The sequence below is a fragment of the Labeo rohita genome, chromosome 15 (genome assembly GCF_022985175.1).
Source record: "Labeo rohita strain BAU-BD-2019 chromosome 15, IGBB_LRoh.1.0, whole genome shotgun sequence".
NCBI classification, from domain to species: domain Eukaryota; kingdom Metazoa; phylum Chordata; class Actinopteri; order Cypriniformes; family Cyprinidae; genus Labeo; species Labeo rohita.
In genome coordinates this window covers 31,425,369-31,452,346 of record NC_066883.1, presented here as the reverse complement: position 1 = coordinate 31,452,346, position 26,978 = coordinate 31,425,369, and the positions used below count along the sequence as shown (strand labels likewise).

At 36.8% G+C, this 26,978-nt stretch overlaps 3 protein-coding genes across 4 annotated transcripts in view; 1 reads left to right on the top strand and 2 right to left on the bottom strand.

Annotated features, from left to right (window-relative positions):
* LOC127177656 (uncharacterized) overlaps nt 1–11,359 on the bottom strand; it is a 116,825-nt gene extending 105,466 nt beyond the window's left edge. The window contains exons 1-3 of the mRNA XM_051130049.1: nt 11,223–11,359; nt 9,131–9,188; nt 8,659–8,778 (exon numbers count right to left, since the gene is read on the bottom strand). Coding sequence (XP_050986006.1) covers nt 8,659–8,778; nt 9,131–9,188; nt 11,223–11,240 — 196 coding nt within the window. The 5' untranslated portion in view covers nt 11,241–11,359. The remainder of the gene's footprint in view (nt 1–8,658; nt 8,779–9,130; nt 9,189–11,222) is intronic.
* LOC127177659 (uncharacterized) overlaps nt 1–14,966 on the top strand; it is a 128,300-nt gene extending 113,334 nt beyond the window's left edge. The window contains exons 2-5 of the mRNA XM_051130052.1: nt 12,406–12,495; nt 12,602–12,979; nt 13,122–13,166; nt 13,339–14,966. Of these exons, the coding sequence (XP_050986009.1) occupies nt 12,447–12,495; nt 12,602–12,979; nt 13,122–13,166; nt 13,339–13,481 (615 nt within the window). The 5' untranslated portion in view covers nt 12,406–12,446 and the 3' untranslated portion in view covers nt 13,482–14,966. The remainder of the gene's footprint in view (nt 1–12,405; nt 12,496–12,601; nt 12,980–13,121; nt 13,167–13,338) is intronic.
* A 982-nt stretch (nt 14,967–15,948) lies between these two features.
* The window catches only part of aplp1 (amyloid beta (A4) precursor-like protein 1), a 71,803-nt gene continuing 60,773 nt past the window's right edge, over nt 15,949–26,978 (bottom strand). The window contains exons 6-17 of one of the 2 annotated variants that reach the window (XM_051128730.1): nt 26,276–26,595; nt 25,860–25,987; nt 25,692–25,766; nt 23,923–24,081; nt 23,491–23,619; nt 23,027–23,126; nt 22,773–22,940; nt 22,607–22,630; nt 22,043–22,110; nt 21,439–21,504; nt 20,453–20,596; nt 15,949–18,847 (exon numbers count right to left, since the gene is read on the bottom strand). In XM_051128730.1, the coding sequence (XP_050984687.1) occupies nt 18,749–18,847; nt 20,453–20,596; nt 21,439–21,504; nt 22,043–22,110; nt 22,607–22,630; nt 22,773–22,940; nt 23,027–23,126; nt 23,491–23,619; nt 23,923–24,081; nt 25,692–25,766; nt 25,860–25,987; nt 26,276–26,595 (1,480 nt within the window). In that variant the 3' untranslated portion in view covers nt 15,949–18,748. The remainder of the gene's footprint in view (nt 18,848–20,452; nt 20,597–21,438; nt 21,505–22,042; nt 22,111–22,606; nt 22,631–22,772; nt 22,941–23,026; nt 23,127–23,490; nt 23,620–23,922; nt 24,082–25,691; nt 25,767–25,859; nt 25,988–26,275; nt 26,596–26,978) is intronic. The other variant, XM_051128731.1, reaches the window with a different exon arrangement.

Genomic DNA, 26,978 nt, shown 5'->3' with positions numbered 1-26,978 from the left:
TGGCGCTATGACTAAAACTGAATATGACTACGGGCATGTGTTCAGGACTGGACTCTTATCAAACATGTGAAGTTTGGTGCAGATCAGACATTGTATGGCTGAGTTATAACAACTTCCTTTTTCATGGCGAATCATCGAAATTTGACAGGCCGCCACAGACACGCCCTCCAGTGAAAACTCTAGATCTTCGCAATTTAACGTCACAAAGGGCTTTAGATTAGACTGACCAAATTTGGTGTTGATCCGAATAAATCTCTAGGAGGAGTTCGTTTTAATACGACGCCTGGAAATGCCAAAAATGACACAAAATTTGCTGAGAAAATGAAAAATAACCGACTTCCTGTTGGGTTTTGGATTTTGCTTCAAGAGACTTTTTTGTAGGTATTGGTGTGTTACATGTGTGTACCATTTTTTGTAAATGTACGTAAAACGTAGCTCGAGGCGCACACCGTTGAATGTGTATAGGTGGCGCTATCAAGCCACTTTGCCACACCCACATCTCAAACCTATATCATATGTAAATTTTCGCCAGGTCTGATGCGTGTGCAAAGTTTCATGACTTTTCATGCATGTTTAGGCCCTCTAAAATGCGATTCATTTTGGAGAAGAAGAAGAAGAATAAAAATAATAATAATAATAATAAACAGAGCAATTCCAAGAGGGTCCTCGCACCACCGGTGCTCGGGCCCTAATAATAATAATAATAAACAGAGCAATTCCAAGAGGGTCCTCGCACCACCGGTGCTCGGGCCCTAATAATAATAAACAGAGCAATTCCAAGAGGGTCCTCGCACCACCGGTGCTCGGGCCCTAATAATAAACAGAGCAATTCCAATAGGGTCCTCGCACTGCAGTGCTCGGGCCCTAAATATGCTGTCATTTTTGCTGATAAAGGTAAAAGTAATACATCATTCAGAACGGTAAATGGTCTACTTTTATTTGTGTGCACTCACAATATCAACAGAACGTTGCAAACGGTGCTTTTATAAAACAAAGAAAACAAATATGCGCTTTCTGACGTCTCAACAGGAGCGCTTCACAAAAATGAACCGAAACTCAGCGAATACATATCTCACATACATGATACATATATCTATAGTAAGCTTTAAATTATAGCCCAACGAAATAAAACAAAAACTTTTTCATTATGTAATCTAAAGATGCATTCCTCTCTAAAGGCGCGTCCAAAGAGGAGATAGCGACAGGAACGGCAACTTCATTCTAGCGACACTGACTCAGAAAACACTAGTTTAATAATAAATAATTAAAACATTTCCTTACTATTTCTCCCCGACGCATTTTTGCGGCAAGCTTTAGCCTATTGCGTGCGCGTGAACGCGGAACTGTTACAGCTGCAATGAAGGTGCGCTCGCTGCTGCTGACGGAGACACTAAACGCCTTCCGAGCCGGTATCGAAAGCGAAAGTGAAGTCTCATGTTGTTTCCACCAACGCGGATTTTTTTTTAATCACCATAATTGGTGGATATCTAAAATATAAAAATAAGCAGAACTATGACGTGATAATCGGCCCGAAGTCCGGCATTTCCGGTTAAAAATGAAAGGCCATCAACTGACACTTAAAACGGGAAGCATCTCCAGACTGAAACAAGCAGCAGGAGTCAAAAGGTCGTCCACAGTTTAGTAAACGTTGACAACCTTTTTAAGTTATTCTTGACCGCGCTGTATGGACTGCTTTGGTGCGTTGCAACAAAGTAGGGCATTGTTTTGATGCTTATATTTTCTTGTATACCGAACCGAAATTTTAGTTTTGACAATATGGGACCTTTAAGGTGCTCCTGGTACATACATACATACATACATACATACATACATTTCTGACATGAGAACTGAAAAACATTTAAATAAAGACTTAAAATAAATAATAATGTGTATGAATCTGAAACAGAAGAATTAGGTACAGATTTGTGCATTATTTACGAAGATTGTTTTTTATGCTCTTAAGGCAATTCTTTAGAAAATAAAAAATAAAAAAAAAACTCCACTTGTGCCAAACGGAAAAAAATAATAATGACAATAATTAATGACAGGATGACACAAACACAAATTTCCGTTACGTTTTATTTCGTTTTTAATAAATACAATTATGACCTTGACAGCTGTAACTATGGCAACATAGCCCTGAAACCGCGTAGCAAACATCGCCTCATTCTTTTTCTCCCAAAGACGAACCCCGGCTGGCCGGCCATTGGTCTCTTTCTCTGTGTCAGACTTAACTTTGTTTGTTGTGGTCTTCTAAATAATGCAGCAAGTGGGGCTTGAGGAAGTGACGTCGCCTGCGTCTGCGCAGTGCGACCTGATGCAGCCCACTTCAGAAATACTGCAAAATAATAATAACGTGACTAAACAAAACGAAATAAAGTTATAACATTTCGTTTCGTCTCATTTTGGTCAACGAGACGAACGAAAACGTCGGTCAACGAAAATGAAGAGACATTTTAGCATAGTTTTTATTTTGTAAACCACATTTAGTCTCGTTTTTATTCACCAGCAATATTGCATTATACATTTAATTATAGTCATCCTCACATGACCAGCATTTACATTGCGTCTCGTTTTCATCACATGATAAAGGTTAATTGACGACCATATTTAGTCATAATTTTCGTTGACAAAAGCAACACTACTGGTGATCCACTGATGGAGGTGGGTACAGAGAGATGTCATTTTATTCTGAAGGATATCTGGAATGATGGTGTTGAAAGCAGAGCTGAAGTCTGAAGTCACAAACAAGATTCTTGCATAGGTCCCTGGTTTGTCCAGATGTTGAAGGATGTAAGCAAACTGCAGCAAGGATCCAGTAGTGTCCTTCAAGTAGACCAACACCAGTCTCTCAAATGCCTTCATGACCACAGATGTTAAAGCAATAGGTCTGTAGTCATTGTGATTTTTGGTTTCTTGGGTACAAGGGTGATGGTGGAACATCTGAAGCAGGATGGGACTATACACAACTGCAGGGATCTGTTGAAGATCAATGTGAAGATGGATGATAGCTCGACCGTACAGGCTTTAAGGCAGGCTGGAGAGACACCATCTGGACCTTTGGCTTTTGTTATGTTCTGCTTCCTGAAGACTTTGCGAACATCGCTTTCTTAGATCTTAAGGGCAGGCTAGGGCAGGCAGTAGGGGAGAGTGTTGATGGCTGTGTTATGGGACAGTCGGTGGGTGTAGGGTGTCTTTTGTTTTTCAAACCTGCAGTAAAACTCATTCATGTCTTCAGCCAGTTGTTGATTGGCCTCAGTGCTGGGGGATGGGCTCTTGTAGCTGGTGATGGCTTTCAGGCCATTCCACACTGATGTTGAGTCGTTGCTTGAAAACTGTTTTTTTAGTAGTAGTTTAACTTTGCCACTCTTATCTCCCTATTTAGTGTGTAGAAAAACCAGTCAGTATCTGTCCGGTGAGTAAACTGGCCATGCAAGAACTGGGATGTTTTCAGCTTCCAGGAATTGTGTACAGATCCTTGCAACATGGGGCCATGCATTATCATGCTGCAACATGAGGTGATAGTCGTGGATGAATGGCACAACAATGGGCCTCAGGATCTCGTCACGGTATCTTAAAAAATCTATAAAATGCACCTGTGTTCGTTGTCCATAACATACGCCTGCCCATACCATAACCCCACCGCCACCATGAGCCACTCAATCCGCAACGCTGACATCAGCAAACCGTTCACCCACACAACACCATACATGCTGTCTGTCATCTGCCCTGTACAGTGAAAACTGGGATTCATCCGTGAAGAGAGCACCTCTCCAAAGTGCCAGACGGCATTGAATGTGAGCATTTGCCCACTCAAGTCGGTTTCTGACAGTTTGTGCAAAAATTCTTTGGTTATGCAAACTGATTGTTGCAGCAGCTGTCCGTGCACACAGAAAAAGTCTTAGATCTTTGAGTTCAGCTCATGAAAAATGGGGGCAAAAACAAAAGTGTTGCATTTATAATTTTGGTCAGTGTATTTTGAGACATTTTGTATTTTAAATACTTAAAATTGCAGAGTCCCTAAAGGGACATTTGAAAAAAAAATGACTATATATAGACTATATATATAAGAATATGTACACATAAGAAACTTTTAGTGAGCTCACGGATTACAGTTTCCGGTTGCGTCACTTCTGCCATCATACAATAAAGAAAACAAGAGCATGAACTTTTCTAAGCAAGTATTTCATTAGAAAATGGATGTGCTGAATACTGACTGTCTGTTTCTTCACTGGTTACTTCCTGTTTGGTACCCTAACCATTTCTGCCTTGTTTCCCTGGTTGGATTGACCTCTTGTGTGTTTGAAACCTGCCTGTCTTATCTACTGTGATACAGCCTAGTGATTTGGATTTGTTTGCTGAACGCTAATAAACTTCTTGCACTTGGATCTACAACAATCTCGCGCAATACATTCGATTGCTCCCCACTCCTCAGAACTCTCTGGTAAGACTCACTTTACCTGAAGAGTTTGACGGGTCACCAGAACAATGTTCAGGGTTTATTGGCCAATGCAAGATTGTCTTCACTAGCCAACCTGAGACTCAAGATTCAAGAAGTGCGCTGTGGTAATGTCTTTTTTAACTGGACGAGCTTTAGATTGGGCGTCTGCTGTCTGATAGAGTGACATGCATATTCAATCATCTTTGCACAAGGTGTTTGCATATCCTGAAGAGGGCAGGATATTTATGATCAACTGATCAACTGACAAACTTCAGATTCCTACATCTCCCTGTGTTCCTGCCATCAATATCACAACCATCAACAACGGTACCGTTGGTTCTGGAATTACAGCTATCACTCAACCCATGGCTTCTCACATTGGACTTTTTCATTAAGAAACCATCTCCTTCTATGTGGTCCCATCATGCAAATACAAAGTCATTCTGGGTCACCCATTGCTGGCCATCCACAATCTCATTATCTCCTGGAACCAAGATGAACTCACCCTATGAAATTGCCCTATGAACACCCTGTCGTTCCCCTGCCTGTCCACCAACGTTGAAAGCTCCAAGGTCCAGACACAAACTACGTTAACCCCAGTCTAAGCAGAATATTCTTAAGTATTCAGCAAGTCTAAACCACTCCCCTACATCGACCTTGGGACTGTGCCATAGATCTGTTACCCAATATGTCTCCACCTAAAAGCAAGATTTACCCCCATCACAGCCGGAGATTCAGGCCATGGAAATTTACATTGAAGAAGCCCTTGCCTCAGGAAACATCTGACCATCTACACCTCCCACTGCTGTGTCACTGGCTAGAAATTCACCCTTTCCAAATCATCACAGACCACAAGATAAATATATTGAGGGTGTTTGCCGAATAAATCCCAGACAGGCTCGCTGGTCTTTATTTTTCACCCAATTTTATTTTACTGTGGCCGATGCACTCTCACTCAGGAATGATCCAGAACAGCTCAACTAACTGATTGTGTCTATCCTTCCACCATCTGTGATCATCAACCAGATCAGCTGGGATATCATGGATGAGATACAACAAGGCCAACAGGATGATCCGCCACCACCAGAATGCCCTCCCAAATGACAATATGGTTCCTTAGGTGCTCCTACAGCAGACCTTACAGTGGGTCCACACCTTGCTAAGTTCTGGAAACCCAGGTATCCACCGCACTACAACCTTGAAACATGAAACACCGAACATGAAATGGGATATCACCAACTTCGTCAAAGTTTGCACTCAATCTAAATCCCCCAGTAAACTGCCTGCCAGGCTCCTGCAACCCCTGCCAACCCCCCGCCACCCTTGGTCACACTTGTCCATTGATTTTATCACCAACCTACCTGACTCCAATGGCTATACCACTGTTATTGTACATCACTTTTTCTAAATCATGCAGACTGTGCATGATGAAACATGTATTCAGAGTCTACGAAATCTCAGAAGACATCATGTCTGACCAAGGTCCTTAATTCACCTCAAAAGTATGGCAAGCATTCTGTAAGCAACTGGACATCAACGTCAGCCTCACCTCTGGGTACCACCACAAATCTACCGGTCAAGTGGAGAGGCTGAATCAAGAAATTGGATGTTACCTCTGAACCTATTGCAGCAGAGAACAGGACAAATAGAGAAACTTCCTCCCTTGGGCCAAATATGCTCAAAACTCTCTCATCCATTTGTCCACTGGCCTAACCCCTTTACAGTGTGTTCTAGGCTACCATCCCTCCATGTTTCCTTGGTTTGGTGAACACTCCATGGTGCCGTCGGTGGACGATTGGATCAAGCACAGCACACAGGTGTGGGACAATGCTCATGTGAGACTTCAGAGAGCCATAAGGGCCCAGTGGATCCAAGCGGATCACAAGAGGTGCCCCCACCCCAACTAACAATCTGGCCAGAGAATCTGGCTATTCACCCGAGATCTCTGACTACAGCTGCCAAGCAGGAAGCTCACCCCGAGGTATATGGGTCTTTTCAAGATTCTCATAACAGATTAACCCTGTAACATACCGTTTAGAGCTTCCTGCTGACTATTGCAACTCCCCTTCATTTCATGTCTCCCTCCTGAAACCGGTCCACCCAGCAACTGACCCCGGCACCTCGGATCCTGATCCTCCTTCTGCCTTGGAGATTGCTGGCACACCTGCTAACTCGGTTAATGAGATATTGGAGTCACGCCGTAGAGGGGGTCAGTTGCAATTTTTGGTGGACTGGGAAGGCTATGGACCAGAGGAGAGATCTTGGGTGACCTCTAGGGATATACTGGACCCATCACTAATCCAGGAATTTCACAGGCGGTATCCCAATTGCCCAGCACCACGACCCAGGGGTCGGCCAAGGAAAAGAACACCTGGAGGTGTTCCTAGAGGGGGCGTATCTGTAATGGATGGGGATGGTATGGTCATCCATCTGGCCACCTGAGGGAGCCTTCTCCCGAATACTGACTGTCTGTTTCTTCGTTGGTTACTTCCTGTTTTTTACCCTATTTGAACCATGCTGTTCCAGTTGCACACTGAGAAGTATTGTCAGTTCTCACTGCCTTACTGAGCATTTATTCTTTTATTGTGTTGCCCTATTATTATGACCATTGTGCCTGCCTTATTTGACTACTGCTGTTTGGATTACCGTTTCTGCCTTGTTTGCCTGGTTGGACTGAGGTCTTGTGTGTTCAAAATCTCATCTACTACAATACAGCCTAGATATTTGGATTTGTTTACTAAACATTAATAAACTTATTGCACTTGGATCTCACGCTGTCTCCATGTCGTCACATACGGCCCTGTCACAATGAATTAATTGAGATCTATTTTAAACATGGCCTTAAATACAAAGACAGTGTTCAAATTTTGTATTTGAACACTGAGATCAAAGACGAGAGATCAAAACATCCTTTATTAAACCACTTGTAATGCATTTTAATGCACAAAACGGATTTACCAGATTTAATGCATATTTTGCAGATTGAGGAGAAATGCTACGTTTCTTCATTCAGTTTTAACAGCGCTTATTGCTTACTGAATATCATTATAGGACAGAAGAATAAAGCACATAGCAAATAGCTGTGTTGCTCTAGAATGTTTTTTTTGTTAGATGACAAGTGACAAATTAGCTCTTAGCTACTTTTTCCACTGACAAAATTAATTTTTAATTTGTTTTTAGTGGTCAATCTTTATTGTCAGATAAACATTTTAAGTCATCCTCTTGAGTAGGGCTGGGCATGACAATATGTCTTATAGTACAGGACTGCTTAAAAAGTTTTGACATGCTGGAGCAGCGTTTCCTAACCGCTGTGCTTCCCACACTATTGACATGACAGGCTATCTGGTATGCCGTGGAAAATTACCAAAAACTTCCTATCTTTATTATATTTTGTTATTATTATTTTAAATAATTTTTATTGGTCATCATTATGTCTGTTTGTGGGTTTTACGAATATTTAACCAGTTAAAAACATTTAAAAAAAGTTTGTGACTGAACCCTCATAATGCTTGTCAGTCAAACCTCATAACATTACCTTGCCTACATTTAAAATGAACTCCTGCAACATGGAGTTTGAAGAGAGACGTCAAGGCCTACTTCTTTGCAATGCAAGGGTAAATAAAGAACTGATGTTTGAATAAGTACAGCGTTTTCTTTAGTCAAGAAATGCTGTCTATAAAGGCTAATGTTTTTGTGTGCTTGAAGAGCGGAGAAGATTCTATTTTTGTATGTTTTAAATATACTGTGCATAGCTGTTCATCTTTTATATCATAAGATTTTGGCCAAATGTATTAAACAACAAGAAAAACTGAGCACCCATAGCTACAATAAACTTTATAAGCTGTAAATTGATGAAAATGTACTGTGATTAATTAACTGCATCAAATGCAGCCGTTCTAATAACAGACAAAACACACCTCCATCATTCTCTTGTTAAAAACTCGTTAAAGGAGCTTAAGTGCAAGTGTCTTACCATTTATATAAAGCCAAAATACCAACTCTGATGGCACATTGTTTTATTTTCATTGTCAATTTTTTTTTTTTTTTTTTTTTTATTTACTTAATTTTTTGTGTGTGCTTAGTGGTGTGCCCTGGTATTTTTTACTTATCAAAACTGCCGTGACAGAAAAAAGTTTGGGAAACACTGTGCTAGAGTGTTAAGAAAACATGCATGAATGCCATTTTTTGAACATTTTCAGAAAAACAAAAAGGTATACCTGTAACACGACAAGTGACTGAAGTGAAGTTATCTTGGGTTTCTGGTTTCCAGTCACATTTTACTCGACAGCAGGAGGGTTTTTCATTAAACGTACAATCCGCATTGTAAATCTGCAAATCTAAGCATTTTTGAGGAGCAAAGCTTACAAAAAAAAGCCGAACTCAAGAACTGGTGCCAGTTGCATAAATTCCTTGGACTAGTCTTTATAGTTAGTCACCTACTTTTTTTCATCAAGACTGTCCATAACTTCGTATTATGTAAAAATAGGTAGACTGAATTTGAATCTGAAGAGTAAGACTGATTACCACCCACTTGGTTAACTGCTAGCTGGTCAAACTAGCTCTTAAAACACAGTCTTAACATATAGTGGATAAGTTTATGCAACTGGCGACTGCAACAAACATTATGGGAAGAAAGACATTAATTTATTCCCCCAAAAAGTAATAGTAAATGTTTGTGACATTTCTTACCAGAAGTAACAACATCTATCACCAATGTGGACAACATGATGAAATATGTATTCAATCTCTGTAGACATAAAAGACAATTGAGTCATTTCTACAATTTGGTGTCTTTTAGACTTAGAATTGTTTAAAACCTACACATCCTTGCTAACCTCAAGCTTAATGACATTATTTACAGAAACAAATCACTCACACAAAAAGTCCACTCTGTTATGGAAAATACATTAATCTTTTTCATTCTCAGTCCTACTTAATCAATATATAATGTGTTAATGAATGTTATTGACCTACGATGTGACACAAATAAGATAGACCTTAAATATTTTACAGCAGGTGCGCCATTGACACGGGGCACTGGGGGTCATGACACCCACAGTTTTGAAAAAACAGCAGTCGACCTTTTGATAAGGGAACATCACATTCATTGTAATTCAAACCATACGCCAATGTTAAGGTTTAAAGTACCCCTATTATAGATTTTTGAAAATTGCCTTCAAGTAGTGTGTAACATAGATCTAAGTGAATGAAAACATCCTGCAAAGTCCTAAAAGTGCTCTAAGTATAAAGTTATTGTCTTTCAAAAGAAAGAGTCGATTCCAAGTCATGTAAACAAGTCGTTTTCAAAACAAATCTTAGGCTGTTTCATGCTGACATCAACATGAAATATTAGCATATTGCCTGCCCACTTGTTACGCGCACAGACCCAGGAAAACTAGAATCCCTCAAACACTGTGGCAGGTTCCTGTGGAAAGCATCATGCTGAGAAGAATCGGTTAGGGTACAGTTAAGGTATGTCAAAAAACTCCCGTCTCATTCACTTCCAAAGTGAATGAGATGGGAGTTGGTGAGCAAATAAGGTGAAAATAAATGCATATTATAAAACAATGAAAGTATTTTTTGACCTTGCATGCATGTCAGCCTGTTGTTGTGGAGTCCCAAAACCAAAATATGAACCTTTCATAATCTGTAATAGGGGCACTTTAAATGTTTATTTAAGACATACTTTAGTGACAAGGCGAGAATAAATCACGATACATTTGGTGTTAGTCCATGATACGTCATTGTCTTTTAAGCAGAGTCTTTGTTCTAAAGGTGTTTCTGATAGCGGTCCTAAATAGGCAGAGAATTTAGAAGTCATACTTGTGCCTGTCTCAGTGGCAATATGACTTTCTTGTAGTCTGCCTGGCACAACCACAAAGATGAAGCCAGAGAAACGTATATATGAAACAATAAAAAGATTTAATCAAATAGATAATCAATAATGTAAGTGGTTCCCAAAGTGTGGCTATTTTCAGAGTCAAATTTATTTATTTATTTATTTATTTTATTAATTTATTTTTTAGGCTAGCCTCATCATAACAAATACTACAGTTAAGATCTATGGTACATTTTCACAAGAGCAAGTACTACAGTCAGAATTGAGAACCATGTGTAAACTGGGTTCTAATAATGAAAAATTCTGGCCTTCCGATATTCTAAGAGATGGCATTGATTAAATAATTAAAAGCCTGATTAGCTAAGGAGTAAGAAATAAACAAGTGTAAGAAAATGTTGACTTCCCATGCTGATTTTAGAACATTGTCAAACTATAGCCTATAAGTGCTTAAATAATGTAAAATACATTATATATCCTAGTAATTGTTAACTTATATTGCAGTTATGTTATCAGCTTACTTGTGTGAATGATAACTCAAAAGACCATTTTACAAAAATAAATATATATAAGCAAACAAACAAATAAATAAATCTTATGAGGGAGCATGCTGGGACTGATAAATAATTTATGCCACTACCCACTGACATGGTTGTAAAGTCTTAAATTTGGGAACCTCTGCATTTATAAAAGCCTATTATTGCATACCCATAAATCTCAGCTGCAATCAAGGACAAAACATACTACATAACATTTACAAATATAAATAAAATTCTAGAAAAACGAAAGATAGAAATGACATTATTATTATTTAGTACAAAATTACACTTTTATATAGTAAAAAGAAAGCCCTTCAAAAGGTGCCGGCCAGCTGTAAACATAAGAGGCTAAATGGCGGAAGAGTTAGTGAAACTGTCTATCCATAGGCTATTTCTTTGGACTTACCCAGATATTAAACTCCATAGTAAATCTTGATCAACAAATCCAAAATGATCTAATTCTGGGATGTTCTGTTTCTTTCTTTCTTTCTTTCTTTCTTTCTTATCTTTTACTTTCAGTTTGGCAACGCCCAGGCACTTCAGGTCAAGGTGAGCGTGTTTCTGTCTGTTTTTAAAACGTACAGTAGAGGGAGTTGTTGTCAATTCTATCCACTTTCGTTCAGCAAAGCTCTGCGTGTGGCGTTGCCCGCGACTTTATCAATTAAATAAGTACGTTCCTAAGCGACACTAGATACCATATTTTTTCAGCAACGAGGTGCTAGCGTCACTGTTTTTTTAAATAATTAAACACAGCTTAACTATTAATAGAGCAACTGGTCTCTCTCTCTCTCTCTCTCTCTCTCACACACACACACACACACACACACACACACACAAGGTTTATTATCTTTGTGGGGACTCTCCATAGGCGCAATGGTTTGTATACTGTCCACACTGTATTTTCTATCCCCTTACCCTAACCCTACCCCTAAACCTAACCCTTACAGAAAACTTTCTGCATTTTTACTTTTTCAAAAAATCTCATTCTGTATGATTTATAAGCTTTTGTACCCATGGGGACCACAAGCCGGTCCCCACAATGTCAAAAAATTCAGGTTTTACTAGCCTTGTGGGGACATTTGGTCCCCACAATGTAGCAAAAACAAGTACACACACACACACACACACAAACTCAAGCTTGTGTCTACTCAGTCTATACCTTTTCAAGGTAGTTCTCAGTTTATTTATTTATTTATTTTTTACTGTCAATGTGTATAATCTGCCACGGTGCATTCTCTGTAAATGTCATTGCATTTTTCTTTGTTGTTGTGTTTGAGTGACATCTAGATATCTCAAACTTATGTGACCATGGTATAAAAGGGTTAATCCACGGCAATGTTTTTTGTGAGGCTGCTGTCAGTGACTGATATACATAGCAAAAATCAAACCCCTAACCCCCCTGAACCTAACCTACGAAAATTAACCATGGTTTTACTACAGTAATGTCCATTTCTACTCCTCTATGCAGCATGAATGTGCTTTTTGAAGCAATCTTTGAATAAAATTATTGCAACAATATGATTCTGCTCTGTGATGTGGCAGTGGTTAGTGAGGTCTAATGTCAGTCTCAACTTATTGTTTGAACACAGGAAATGTCAGCATTTGTGCGAAGACTCCCAGAACGAAAACAATGAACAAACAACGGAAAGTCTATGATTATGTCCTGCTTTTTCTTTTGTGTGAGTACACTGGGTTTTTGCCTACCTCTGCTTTGTATTAATGTGCATAGAAATATGTTTTAAAAAACAATTGCAGCAATAAAAATTATATTTCTACTGTGTCTAGCTCTTATGTTTCCCTGCTCTAGCAGAGTGTGGGTATGTCAGAACACCAATCAAGATATCTATCAAGTGGGGGATAAAGCAGTTATCCACTGCAAGGTAGATTCTGACAAAGAGAAAGTTGAGGAGTGCATATTCATGTGGACTATTCCATATCCAGATGACAAACACACAGAAGATATACTGAATGCAGAGAAATATGATCGCCGTATCAGACTTAAAACATTCAATGACACATTCAGCACAGTGACACTGAGGAACCTGTCCATGAATGACAATGACAATATAAAATGTATCACGGATTGCACTGTGGATGGACATCTTACTCGCAAAACTGGTGAAGGAATCACCCTTCGAATTTCAAACAAAAAACAGGAATGGGGTAGGTTCTGATGTTATATCTTTTGCGAGTCTCAATGTAACTTGCATTTGTACATACCTTGCAAGATTTATCTTTATGTTCTAGGAAGATTAGTCTTTTAATGGATACAAAAAACTGACAAAACTATTTTGTTGACATACAGATATGACAGAAAAAACACAGATGGTGAGCACTGAAATCATAACAGGTACCCACTCTTTCTCCATGCTGAAATTCAAGTCTGGAAATCAGTTTATTATAGGCTATAGGTTTGACAGCAGACTTACTCAGAGGACAATAGTATGAAAGTGTATTTTCATCTGATCATACAAAAATGCCACAGATTATTGAATTGACTCATATTTCTATAATAATTTCAGATGGATTTGATGAATTAAAGTCTTCTCTATCCTGGATCAACGTTCTGCTCATCAGCATAAATATTGTGGTATTTCTTGTAATCACTGCTATCTGTATTTCTCTAGTGAAAATGCATCGGAAGTACCAATTTTGCATGCCTTAATGCAATTTGGCACATGATTTGCATACTTGTTGCTATTAAATGAATGCATAATTAATTTATGTGAATTGTGAGATCTAAAGCAGGTGATTCTTGAAGAGTTGCATTGTGACATGCAGAAACATACATCATGCATGAAGCACTTCCTGTTCAAAATAAATGCCAATGTCTTAATAAAATCAGGTTTTTTTATACAAGCAATTTAAAAGCAGTTCTAAACTTTGTCTGACACTCTTTCAAATATTATAGATTAGGCAATGCACTGTGTTGATTTTGACCAGACCATGACAAAATTAGGAACAGTTTGCTGAAAGTCAAACAGGCTATCAAGAGTTATACACTTGTTTTGTTTTATCTATTGGTCATTCCACGATTCAGTGCCTTTTGCGTCCCTAAGAAATAACCAAACATAGATTTAATATAACAACAAATAAACATGCAATTTAAAAACATAACAATACTATGTATGTTTTCATCAACGTTACATAATGTTATTTTAAATAATTTAAATAGCATTTATGCTGGTATGCGTAAGGTTTTTGGCCTGTCGGTCACTATGATTCTTCTTTTTCAGCAGGAGTTTTAATTTTCAAAATGATATAAAATCACATTTGCATATTGTTCTAAATATAGTTTATTGATAAGCAATGTTTCTGGCAAATGTATTTGTCTATAAAATATAAATCATTTTATTGGTGTCCCCTGATTTCATGTCAACCATGTTACCCTCAAAAAACCCTTGTACAATAATGTACATTCAAGTGACATCACTTCGAGGAGGCTACATCATCTCTCAAACAGGATTCCAACACTTAAAACACAAGTATGTTTCTCTCACTCCTCTATAATGTTCTGTTTTTTATGTTTTATGAGTCGTAACTGAGGGGGGCCCATCATTCATTGTCAATCTTGTTGCCATTTTAAAATGGAAATTGAAACAATTATTTATTACATTTAATATAATCAATATCTACAAGTAAAATCCTTTCAAAGTGTACAATATGTGCTTTTGTGGACTTGACTATTAGCTAGCAGTTAGCAAATTAGTGTGAAATTGTCAAACCTGTTGCTGTCAATCTGTTATTTTTTAGAGTAACAGGTTTTGACATGTGGGTAACAGGGATGATATTAATTAGGTTTGACCCTCTGTATTTTATTGAGCTAATGCCTATATCATTTAGTGGCATATGAGTTCTAATTAAGCTATAGTATCTAGTAACACTTGTGTCGGTAACAGGGTCGACAAAAATACCAAAACATGAGGTAGAAGAATAGTCATAAAATAATACATGACATAGCCTGAGGTGGCTCATTTTAAGATATATATAAAAATATTGATTAAACATTTTATTTTTTAGTTTTTCCAAGTGGAAAAGACAGATATTTTGTGGAATGACCCCTATTTTAATGTTTGTTTTGTTTTGTTTTGGGTTTTTTTTGCTTCTTCCAATGTAATTTAATGTAATCCTGGTAATAAATCTGGTTAATTCAATGACCAACATTTCTCATGATCCTTTGTGAAATTACTACTTCTACACTCACACCTAAGCCAGTATCATTGATGGTGAAGTGCAAATCCATGAATAAAGCATATCTGAACATGAAACATGGTTAGTAAATGATCTTGTTCATGGTACCACACTGTATCTCTAAAGTTTGTGATGCGAAAATCATATTGACCAATCAAGTATGTGTAGCAGTGCTGTAAACTTTCTTGGATGCTGTCTTCAGACATTTGAATGTTATCACAAGTATATAAATCAGTTTAGAATACTTTCAATAGATTCCTGTTAGTACTGTGAACTGTGCTAAACAACTTCTGCAAACTAAAGTGGTTTTGGCTGGGTGTCTTAACCACAGTATACATAGAGATGACATTTGTATATCCTTGTTTCTGTCAAAACAGTCATGGTATAGCAATAACATAATTTACTCATTTACCTATAATAATATTTTTTCTACCTGTCTGTCTGTCTGTATCATCTAGACCAGGGGTGCACAACCCTGTTCCTGGAGATCAACTTTCCTGCAGAGTTCAGTTCCAGCCCTAATCAAACACACCTGTCTGTAATTGCGATCCCTTGAGATCCTAATTAGCTGGTTCAGGTGTGTTTGGTCAGGGTTTTTAATTGTTATAATAAAAATACAATAACCTAAACTGTTGTAAAAGTGAGATCAGTGTTTCTCATTTTTTAGATAAACTATTTTCTGCAGTGTGCAGTGTACCCAACCCTCGCTCTTTCCAAAACTAGCTATAGAGAGTAGCAACATGTTTTGCAACCCCAGCAACAATTGTGACCTTTATGTTTTGTGGTGAATGTAAGCTATCAAACTTAAACTGAAATAAAATGACTGGATGACATAACAGAAGTTTAATTTTCCCTTGTTAATAATGACCAGAAGCTTGCTAACAGCATCATGCTATGCACAACAACAACCACTATTCCAAAAGGTAAAAGCCACATTCAAATTGTGTGGGTCATTTATAATTTTATTGTTGTTTTAATGCAAGTACAACAAGCCAGATCAGTTCACAGGTTGCTTGCTCTTATAATACATGTCAATTAAAAATACAACATATTATTTGGCCTTCCAATCATATCCAGAACATGTCTTTGGTGAAATTCAGAACGACTTGAGATCAGCTTATTTCATTGCATTGGTTTCAGTAACTTAATGACAAGTTCCTCAAAGCACCAGTTCACCAAATTACATCTTTACTTTTAAAGTAACCAATTATTTTACATTATCAAGCTGTATCTTCAATACATGCTAGTCATTTGAAAGATAAAACTGGGGTGTATAGGATGTTCAACACATTACGTAGGCTAAATTTCCATCTTAACCTTCACTTAACTGATTCTGCAACAAGACGAGGAAACAATTTGAAGTACTGATGAATGGACACAAATGAATCAGTCTGGATACAGTTGTGCTCTCAGTTAATTAGTTTAGTTTTCAAGCATGAGACCCGTTCAGTGTTTACAGTCCAAATCTATATAGCAAATGACCCAAACTCCAATTAATATTGACTTAAATAAAAAATACATATAATTACATCCAAAACACAGCATTGAAAAAGGCAATAATGCAGCAGTTAAAACATCCGTAACTTCGTTTACATTTCTATTGGTTCAGGATAAAAGAGGGAAGTGACACGTATAAACTTAAATTCGATTTCTATTGAATACGCTGTCCTAAATCTGCCTGATGCTGGTACGAAATCTATATAAGAGTCCTAAATCAGGGCATCAAACCACAATGTTAACTCATCACAATTCATAGAGAGATCAAAACAACAGCAGGCCGTCCATGATTAACTTTAAGTGCCATGAGCATCTGGTGCCATGCGTTGAATCTAACCTGAAGATGTCTAAATGAAGAGTTATGAATCTAACAATGCCTTAAAAATAATTGTTATGCTGTGAGAAGTTTCCATTCAATCAAATACTCTAGAAATATGTGGTTTAATAAGCTTTTTCTGTGGTTTGATTTCAGTTCAGGTATGTTCAAAATGTGACAGAACCAACAAAGGAAGACAAAAAAGGCAATGCAATCAGATACAACGATCACGTCATAAGGTTTGTTGCGTCTTGACTCAGACAGAAATCTGTATATTTATTCCTTTAAATAAATACGAGCTAACATTTGACAGGATGGAGTTTAGTTTGGTATAAAAGTGTAGTTTTGGACTGAAGTAAGAACAAACACAAACGTACCAGGCCCACATTTTGGTTTCACTTCTGCTGATATGTCACATCATATATACACAGGATGATGCCGTTTTCTTCTCAAAAACCTGTTCGTTCTATTAATAAAAAGATTTAGAGCAAGACATGTCCTTTCTACAACAGGCTAACAGTAATTGTTGCGTTTACGTTATTTGTGTCACAGCGACAGACACCCAAGAATTTGATTTAAAATTTCTATCATGTACTAAAACAGAAACGCATTAGACAGACAACTCTAGAACCCTCTAATATTAAAAAAAAAGGTTTTCAAGATGTAGTGACACGTACAGAAACTTAAACCAGTTTTGGAATCACATCTTGTCAGTCAAAGTTGTTTACCACGTTCAGAGGTGACACTAGGTTCAGTTGCGCAACACAAACCCTCGACAGTTAAATCAACTACTGTATGAAAACGGAGCGATTAGCTAAGCTAACTAACCTACGCTTCTAACCGCCGCGGTGTGTTAGGAGGAACGTGAATGGAGCCTAAATGTCTACCGAAGATACATTCAGTCAGGAGTAACGGTGTCATTTTCTTGTGCTGGTTTATACAACAGTCCGTTTTCATTCAGCCATGTTAGGAAATGTTTCGTTCTCTGTGTGAGCAGCACAAGGTCATCTTTACGTCCACACGTTGCGTTGATTACAAATTAATGATAGAAACGTCTATTCGAGTTACGTCTTTAGTTATGTACACGTCATTGTTGCACTGTGATATTTTCATTGTTATCAAAAAGCAAGAAACAGGACCAACACAAGTACGTTATAGCATCATACACCAAATTTCGCATGCTTTTCTTTACGCGTATGGACTTCAGATTACTTAGAATTGACTTTTAAAGAAGCAATACCAGAAAAATATTCTAAGCTTTCGGGTAGTATTGTTCGATGAACGTTCGTGGTACATTTAAAACACTGATTCTGTTTCTTACGGTGTGATTTGAGACTAACAATCTACCAGAATGTCCGATGGTTGAGTTATAGGTGAACACAAACCTCGTTCGCTTTACGTCTGAAGTCAAACAGAATGAAACTAGCAGTCTAAAATGACTCGAATCTATACCTAAGTTGTCTTAGAGGGCCAAAACTTTATCCGGTGAACTCAAAAATATATTATTTCATTCATATCACAGTTTCACCATGAAATAAGCTCTGCTTTGAAAATAGAAACGACAAAACAAACCACTCAGCTTCTTTGAAACACGTAATTCATTCAGGAAAGAAAGCGTGACACTATTCCAAGATTTGAAAACGGCCGAACATGCTCGGCGCGGCCACACCCTCATGAACGAAAGCAAAAACCGGGGGATATTCGGTGCTCTGCGGATTCTCTTATTAGTGTCTCTCCCTGATGAGAGAGTAGTATGCAAACGTTTTACTACAAACTCCCTATTTACGTGCCGGGTTTGTTGTACATTTTGAACATCGGTCATATAGACATAGATACAGTACGAGGGAGAGGGGGTTGCAGTGGAAACCCCAATCGAAAAAACAGGAGGCGAGAGAGGAGGGCATGGCCTTGAGACTGCAGAGCCCTCCTCAGTTCATTTGCTCGAAGAATTTGTAAGTGGGGTTTTCGTAGCCGTGATTCTGCATCTTATTCAGCTGTCTCTCCTCGGGGGTCAGCATGGGGTCGACCTGCTGGGAAAGAATAGAGCTTAGAATGGAGCATAAGTGAAATTAAATGGGAAAATTAATGATCGGGAACATTATAATAAGATGGCTGTGAGCAAATCTGAAATCATTAAGTAAGGAAAATTTGTAAAGTTTAACAAGATTAGAGTGTTATCTTATGTTTGGCCAACCAGTATACAAATGCAGGAAATACAAAAAATATATATAAAATTCTAAAGAATCTGTAGTTTATGAATAAAAAAAAAAAAAAAGTTTTGTTTTGTGTTTGTTTTTAAGAATAAAATGACATATTACTCAAATGCCTTGTTTAATATATGTAATATTTCAACACTGGTAAATCTTTAATAAATCTTTGATAAATCTATTAATATTTGTCTCTTTTTCTGTAATAGAAAGCACCTTGCAATCAATTTTTTTATTATTTCCAAAATATTGATGGTCTTTCCATCTAGAGTGCTAAATTATACAAGTAAAATACTGTAATAGTAATATTTATTATGTAGCTAGCATTATAATGTAGGTCAAAGTGTGAGGCCATCATAACTTCTTAACAATTATTTTAAGATTTTAATTTTTTTTTTTTTTCTTAAGTTTACATGTATTTTTACATAAAAAACATCTTTGTGAATAGGCCCTGTATATGTATTCAGATATACAGCATCATTTAGAGATAGCATAATATAGATACATTTTTATTGCATAAATGCTTAATTCTGTCCATAATGATGCTCTAATATCATTATAATATCATATAACAAAAACTGTAGTTTTATATGTGACCCTGGACCACAAAACAAATCAAAAGAGTCAATTTTTAGAAATTGAGATTTATATATAATCTGAAATCTGAAAAAAAGAAGCTTTCCATTGATGTATGGTTTGTTAAAATGAAAATCTGGAATCTGAGATATCAAAATATTGAGAAAATCGCGTTTAAAGTTGTCCAAATGAAGTTCTTAGCAATGCATATTACTAATCAAAAATTAGGTTTTGATATATTTACTGTTGGAAATTTACAAAATATCTTCATGGAACATGATCTTTACTTAAAATCCTAAAATGCAATTTTAATTATTTTATTACATATCCACTTAAATATTTATTGGGTAAATAGTCATGCAATTATTGAAAAAGAAACCCCAAGGATGTTATTTATGATTCATACAGGCCAGCAAGTTTCACATATAAAAGGAACCAGTTTCATGATCTAAAACTTACATTAATTATGAAATGACAATGACAAAATGACAAATGACAAACATGTATATGTATGTATGTACTTTTTATTCAAATATAAATTCCATTTCATGACTTGACTTTTCCACTTTGACGTTATGCTATTTTCCCTATCAAATTAAAATATCAGATGCAAAATGACTAGATATTAAAACAGATTTCGGCAGGAAACTGCTTCAGGGGTTGGTTGTTTACTTCCTCATGCTAAATATGGTGCTTAAATGGGTTATGGTGTATTTGAACTAGGCTATCATATTATAAAAACCATAAACATCAGCCAGAAGCCATTTTAAGTCTGGGTTTGACCCAATTCTTGGACTTTAAATACAAAAACACAAATGTCAGTAGTGATCCGATCAGACAAACTCTCACCTCAACAATGCCATGACTGATGGTTCCATACGGCTTGCGGCGGACTAGTAACAAGCTGATGACCATCACCATAGCAATGGCCACGGCAACCACCAGCAGGCCCACCATTGCCCCACGGTTAAACGTCTCCAAAACATCCGGCTGCTGTGATGGAAAACAGAGGCATTGAGTTTCGGTACACATTCAGTACAATACAACAACCAAATCGGCACCTGAGAGGATATAACTTTATTTGCTTAAGATGGAAATGCACCCTATCCATGTTCTCCAAATGCACCCTATGCTATCAATGTTCTTTTGTATCAGATACAAAACTTAGCATACACGGATGTGGTTATTAAGAATGTGAGTTTTTTCATGCTTCAGCAAGCTACACCCAGGCTAAATCTATGACGGTGTTTTAGTGCCACATAAAATAAAATAAAATAAATGTAAGATTACAAGACTAAAGCCATGATATTCTGAGAATAAAATCAAAATTACAAGAATAAAGTCTTAGCAATATGAGAATAAAGTCATACTAATTTGAGAGTAACGTGTAGCATTATGAGATTAAAGTCTTAGTATGAGAATAAATGTATTTTGAAAATAAAGTCATAGCAAGGCAGTATCTCTGAATAATGTTAATGTGAAAATGCAAAAAACATATGTGGCGTCCAACCATTCTTCATATGCATTTAAATAAAAAACAGCAATAAAACGTTTTAAAGGTTGAAGTGGACTCCAACTCATTATATTAAGTTAACCTATGTTGTTGTCTTTTCTGCAGTGGTCATGTGTTTCTTTTCCTTTGAATGCACATTCTCAATGACCTAATCTGTAGTAGCATTTAGTAAAGCTAAATAATGGCTTTGCATCTACACTTCTGCTGAAATTAAAAGAACTGTATAATGAGAAGTATTTGCAACAGTAATGTCTGAACACCTAAACAAAGAAAACAATAGACTTCATAAAAGAAATTATTTCACAAATGAAAAGATGCTCACCAGCTCATCTCTCTGGATTCCTGGAGACTTGTAGACCACCTGCTTCAGCTCTACAGAGGTGTTGATCTGAGGAACACATGAAAACGGAGTTAATCATGTGATAAGAAAATCTTTTAAAATTCCACTCAAGCTTGGTAATCAAAAGTAATGAATAATTAAAAATGTGTCTGTTTTTTTTTTTTCTTTTCTTTTCTTTTTTTTTTTTTGTTTTACTATTGGAAATATCATAAACTTGATATGGTGCCATCCAGTGGTCAAATTGCAGAAATGCCATACTGTCTTGTGCAGAATTATTAATAATAATAATAAAAATAAAGATAACTATTATTATTATTATTACATTTTTTTTTTACTTTTATTATTTGTATTTAATAAATAAGCTTTTAAAAATTATTTGTTCCCCAAATCGTGCAGCCCTGTCTAACATGCATCATAGTAATGTGACAACAATGAAGCATAACTACAGTTTTATTTGTGGAATAAGTAGTTAGCAGGTAGTACATAGTGCAAACTAAGCAGTATTCAGTAACAAAGAAAGCCCTTTCTGAGCAATACTGTACATACAGATGTAAATGTGTTATTTTGTGTCAGATTTGGTTCTAACCTTCTCCTCATATTCATAAGTCGGTCCTCTCTCAGAGGTGGTGTAGTCATACTCATCCACTGATGAAACTGTGGACATACAGAAATATAAATATATAATTCTAAATTATAATTAAAAGAAAAATTAAAATCTCTCTTTCTTTCTCTCTCTCTCTCTCTCTCTCTCTCTCTCTCTCTCTCTCTCTCTTTCTCTCTCTCTCTCTCTCTCTCTCTATATATATATGAAGAGTTCAGATGCAAAAGCCTCTAAATCCATCTGACATCTTTCTTTAAAAAATGCATTTTAATCATGCTCTGATGTATAGGTTTCTATGTAAGTACCAGTACTTCTGATTGGGCTGAGGCTGGGATTTTAGCAAGTTTGAAGTAAAAGTATTTGATGGCCATATACTATGTGTCAAGAACATTCACTCAGTATCATCTCATTTTTGACCTAGATGGCTTTTAGGGGATTTTGCATCTGAACTCTTCATATATATAAACACACACACACACACACACACACACAATATAAGAGAAATGATAAGAGAAATAATATTACAGGAAGTGTGATCAGAGCTTTTACCTTTCTTTTCATTAGGCTGGGGGTCTACATTACCAAAAAAGAGATGAAAGGAATAGGATAAAGGATGATTAGTATTGTCAGATTGTTAACATGCTCAAGAGTGTTTTGTGTTAACCTCCACTTCCTTCCTCACAATGCATGTGTTTTGTAAATGTGGTTATTGTACCGATGCGTGGTGGATAGGGGCGATTCTGGAAAGCTCTGTCTTCTTCCTCCTCGTCATCTCGCTCTTCTTCGCTCTCGGCAGGAAGCAGCTCTTCAGTGGTGCGTGTCTCAGAAAAGGAAGTGGTCATGAGCTCACTTATGTCCCCCCGCTCTGTTCTCACTAACTCCTCTGCAGAGACACACAGGTCGCACGAATGACTTTGAGAACTTTCAGAATTTTTGAGGCAACAAGGGAGTCACAAAAACACATCTTACGGATTTCATCGTGAAGTTTCTCAGCCAGGCCGGGGACCTTGTAGAGCAGAGCCAGACTCTGGTTCATTCTCTCTTCAATCACATGGAGATGTGTGTACACCTTTAAACGCAGATATCAAATTCGTTTTATCATTCATTTTTGCGTTGACATGACTCAAACAATAAAACTGATCCTTTTCATGTCTGTGTTAAGCAGAGAGACATGTCTACAATGGGCAGAAAGACATTTTGGTTTCTATTCTTGTCATACTGTGTTAGAAAGCTCCCCCCCACACTGAAATCGTATTGGTCCAAAATTATGCTTCACACAACAGCATTAATATGTTCTATAAATAATGACAATTAATGAAAAGTTAATTAGTACATGTTAATTTCAACATTTTTAAAGTCAAATCAGTTTTCATTGTAAAGTGTTCAAGTTATAGACATGAATGGAAGAACAGATCTGTATGTGCATCTCAAACCTGGAATTTCATCTGCTCAGCTTTCTGAGGGTCGGCGGACTCAATGTGCTGATAATGACGTAGAGTGTGTCGTCTGTCCTTCTGCTCTGCGGCCATATAACGCTTCAGAGCCTGAAGAACACGGTCCGGCTGTGAGGGAGTAGAAAAAGTGAAATCATGTCAAAAAGAGACTGGTAGTGAATTAGAAACACTATATTTACTGTACTGCATGAACTATCAGATATGAAAGAATAAGCAAGCCAAAGTCACAGGTTAGATTCCCAAGGAAAGCAAGAACTGACAAAATGCTTGAATGCAAGTCACTTTGGATAAAAGTGTCTACCAAATGCATAAATGTAAATGTTGATAGCAATGAAGAAGATAATATGTTGTTTACAACTTCACTGTATTGTGCTAATATTCTCATAGTATTTTTCTGTTAGTGTGACAAACCTGTGGGGGGTCGCTCTGCACAGCGCTCAGGTAGCTTTCCAGAGCCAGTCTACGGTTGTTATTCAGGGTGGCAACCACACGGGCCAGGTGTGTCTCCACCAGCCTCTGTCTCTCGCCGGCTACCTGCTCCTCAAGGGTCTGTAAAACAGACTGGAAGTGCTGGGAAAGAGAGAAATTTGTGAGAATAGTCCTAGTAATGACTAAACACATGAAATAGCATTCACAACCCAATTAACTTTTGTATTGTGACATACTTTAAATTAACACAGTATCATTAAAAAAAAAGTAAGGCAGGATGGGATTTTTATACAATGGGAATTGACTGGAGTGATAAAAGTGGCATTTCAGCAAAATGTTGCAAGATCTGAATGCAAGTTTGCTTCTTGAAGAAGCACCCACTTCTGAAGATTTTTTTTCAACAGGATGTGAAGGATAAAGTTCAAGTTCACCCACAAGAAAACTTCTGATATTTGCTATTGTTGCCATAACCTTTATTTACACCACGTGAAACCCACTTTACTTTCGTAATCAGATTATTCAAGAAGATAACATGAAGTCTGTTCAAATCTAAGGGTAAGTCATAAGATCGCGAATCATGAGAAACTAAACTGCGACTGTTTTTAGTTCAAGAAAAATAACAAAAATAAATGTCACAAAAGTGTAGAATATGACCCACTTAATAGTTACCATACCCTACTGCAAGTATGGGGTAGGTAAGATTTATTTATTTATTTATTTGAAATATTTATGTATATATTTATTTGAAAGAAACATATTCATACCAAGGCTACATTTATTTGATAAAATACATATATTATTTGCAATTTAAAAATAACTGATCCTTCAGAAATCATTCTAATATGTTGATTTGCTGTTCAAGAAACACTTATTATTATTATTATTATCAGTATTTAAAACAGTTGAGTACATTTTTTTCAGCATTCTTTGATGAATAGAAAGATGCAAAGATCAGCATTTATCTGAAGCAAACAGCTTTTGTAACATTACTTTGTAACACTACACCATTCAAAAGCTTGGAGCCAGTATAATTTATTTTTTTTATTTATTTATTTTTAAATAAATTATAAAAATCTATAAATTATAATCTATAAATTATAAAGTTCTTCAGAACTTTTTATTTATCAAAGAAACCTGTAAAAAAATTCTAGTCAGCTGATTTCAACATAATAATAATAATAATAATACGTGTTTCAGAATATAATCAGAATATTAGAATGATTAGAATGATTTCTGAAGGATCATGTGACTGGATTAATGATGCTAATTTTTGAAACAGGTATAAATTTAAACAAATTTAAATTAATTTTAAAATATACTCAAATAGTAAGCAGTTAATTTTAATAGTAGTTGTATAAATAGTTTAAAATTCAAATAGTATTTTAAATTTTAAATTTTACTGTTTTTGCTGTACTTTGAATCAAATAAAAGAGGCTTCTTTAAAAAAAAAAAAATCTTACAGTTCAAAAACTTTTGACTGGTAGTGTATATTTCAAAAAAAAAAAATAAATAAATATATATATATATATATGTATGTATGTATTTCTGTAATGCAGTGCTGAATTTTTAGAAGCCATTACTCTAGTCTTTAGTGCCACATTCAAAAATTATTCATGAAAAGTGCTGCCTCATATTTTTGTGGAAACCATAATACATTTTTTGTAACTTTATAAATGTTTTCACTGTTTTCTTAATTGAATGTATCTTCACTTAATAAAATTATTCAAAAACTCATTAATTCATTTCTTTACCTCATTCAGTGCCTGGCGGTCTGACTTAGGCAGGTTTTTTGACTGGTTGTCTGCCTCTGCCCACTCCTTCATGATCTGCATGCACAAATAAAGTCATGATTCCCTCTTGAACACTCATAGGCCACATAAGATCTTATATGCAAACATAAACAGTCCTGCCTCCCTCACCTCATTGATGCGTTTCATTCGCCGTTCCTCCAGGTCCAACTTGGCACGGAGGAAGTTGGCATGTTCACTGTCATCACCTGGCATCTCGAAGTAAACATCCACACCATCTGTAGGACGAGGAGTGGGCACTACGGACATGAGAGAAAGAGAGTTAATTAAGCACCAATCAGTGATTATTCAATCAGTTAATCTATCAAGAGGGAAAGAAGGATCTCTACAGCTCAGTCAGACCTAAGTAGCATCAATATCAACAGTGTGTTAACTTAAAACACCACATGCAAGGGAGTTAAAGAGAAAGCATTAAAAATGCAATATCGTTTTAACCTCACGCATCCTGTTTAACCTCTACTGAGTGTCTGTGTGTGTTAGAAAGACTATTTATGACGCCTGACAGATGAAACATTAGAAAGACTCACAGTTGTCCATCCGTGTTTGAGGTTGGGTGGAGGCTTTGGCAGTCTGGAGGTTTTTGTCGTAGTAGAAGTTGTCCATGTAGTCTTGGCCTTGGAAATGAGAGTCGATGGGATACTCGTACTCTTCCTGGTCCTTCACCGTCGTTGCGGCTTCCTCCTCCTCAGCTTCCTCTACCTCGGCTGCCTCTTCATCATTGCCTTCCTCCTCTTCTTCTTCTTCCTCTGCTTCTTCCTCCACTACTTCTTCCTCTTCCTCCTCCATATCGTCTTCCTCGATGTCCGTCTCAGGAGAGGGACTGGGAGTGGGTGGTGTCGTTTTCACACTGATAGAGTAGGATTTTAGAGTTAATTCGTTTTTCAATAAGCTTTGTCAGTTGTAAGTTAAGGTGGAACTAGTGTAGTCTGATTCTCAAAGGAATGACTCTTATAAGATGATTCATTTTAGTGAATCAAACATACAATGGATTCTATTTATCAAACATTCAACACAACTAGTGTAGTCTGGTTCTCAAACAAATTACTCATATGAGCCGATTCTTTTTAATGAATCAAAAACATACAGGCAACCAGTGTAGTCTGATTCCAGAACAAGTGACTTTCATAGTGCAATAATTTTTGGTGAATCAAACATTAACAGTTTAACCAGTCTTATTCTCAAATAAATTACATTTATTATTATTTGAATTGGTTCTTTTTAGTGAATCAA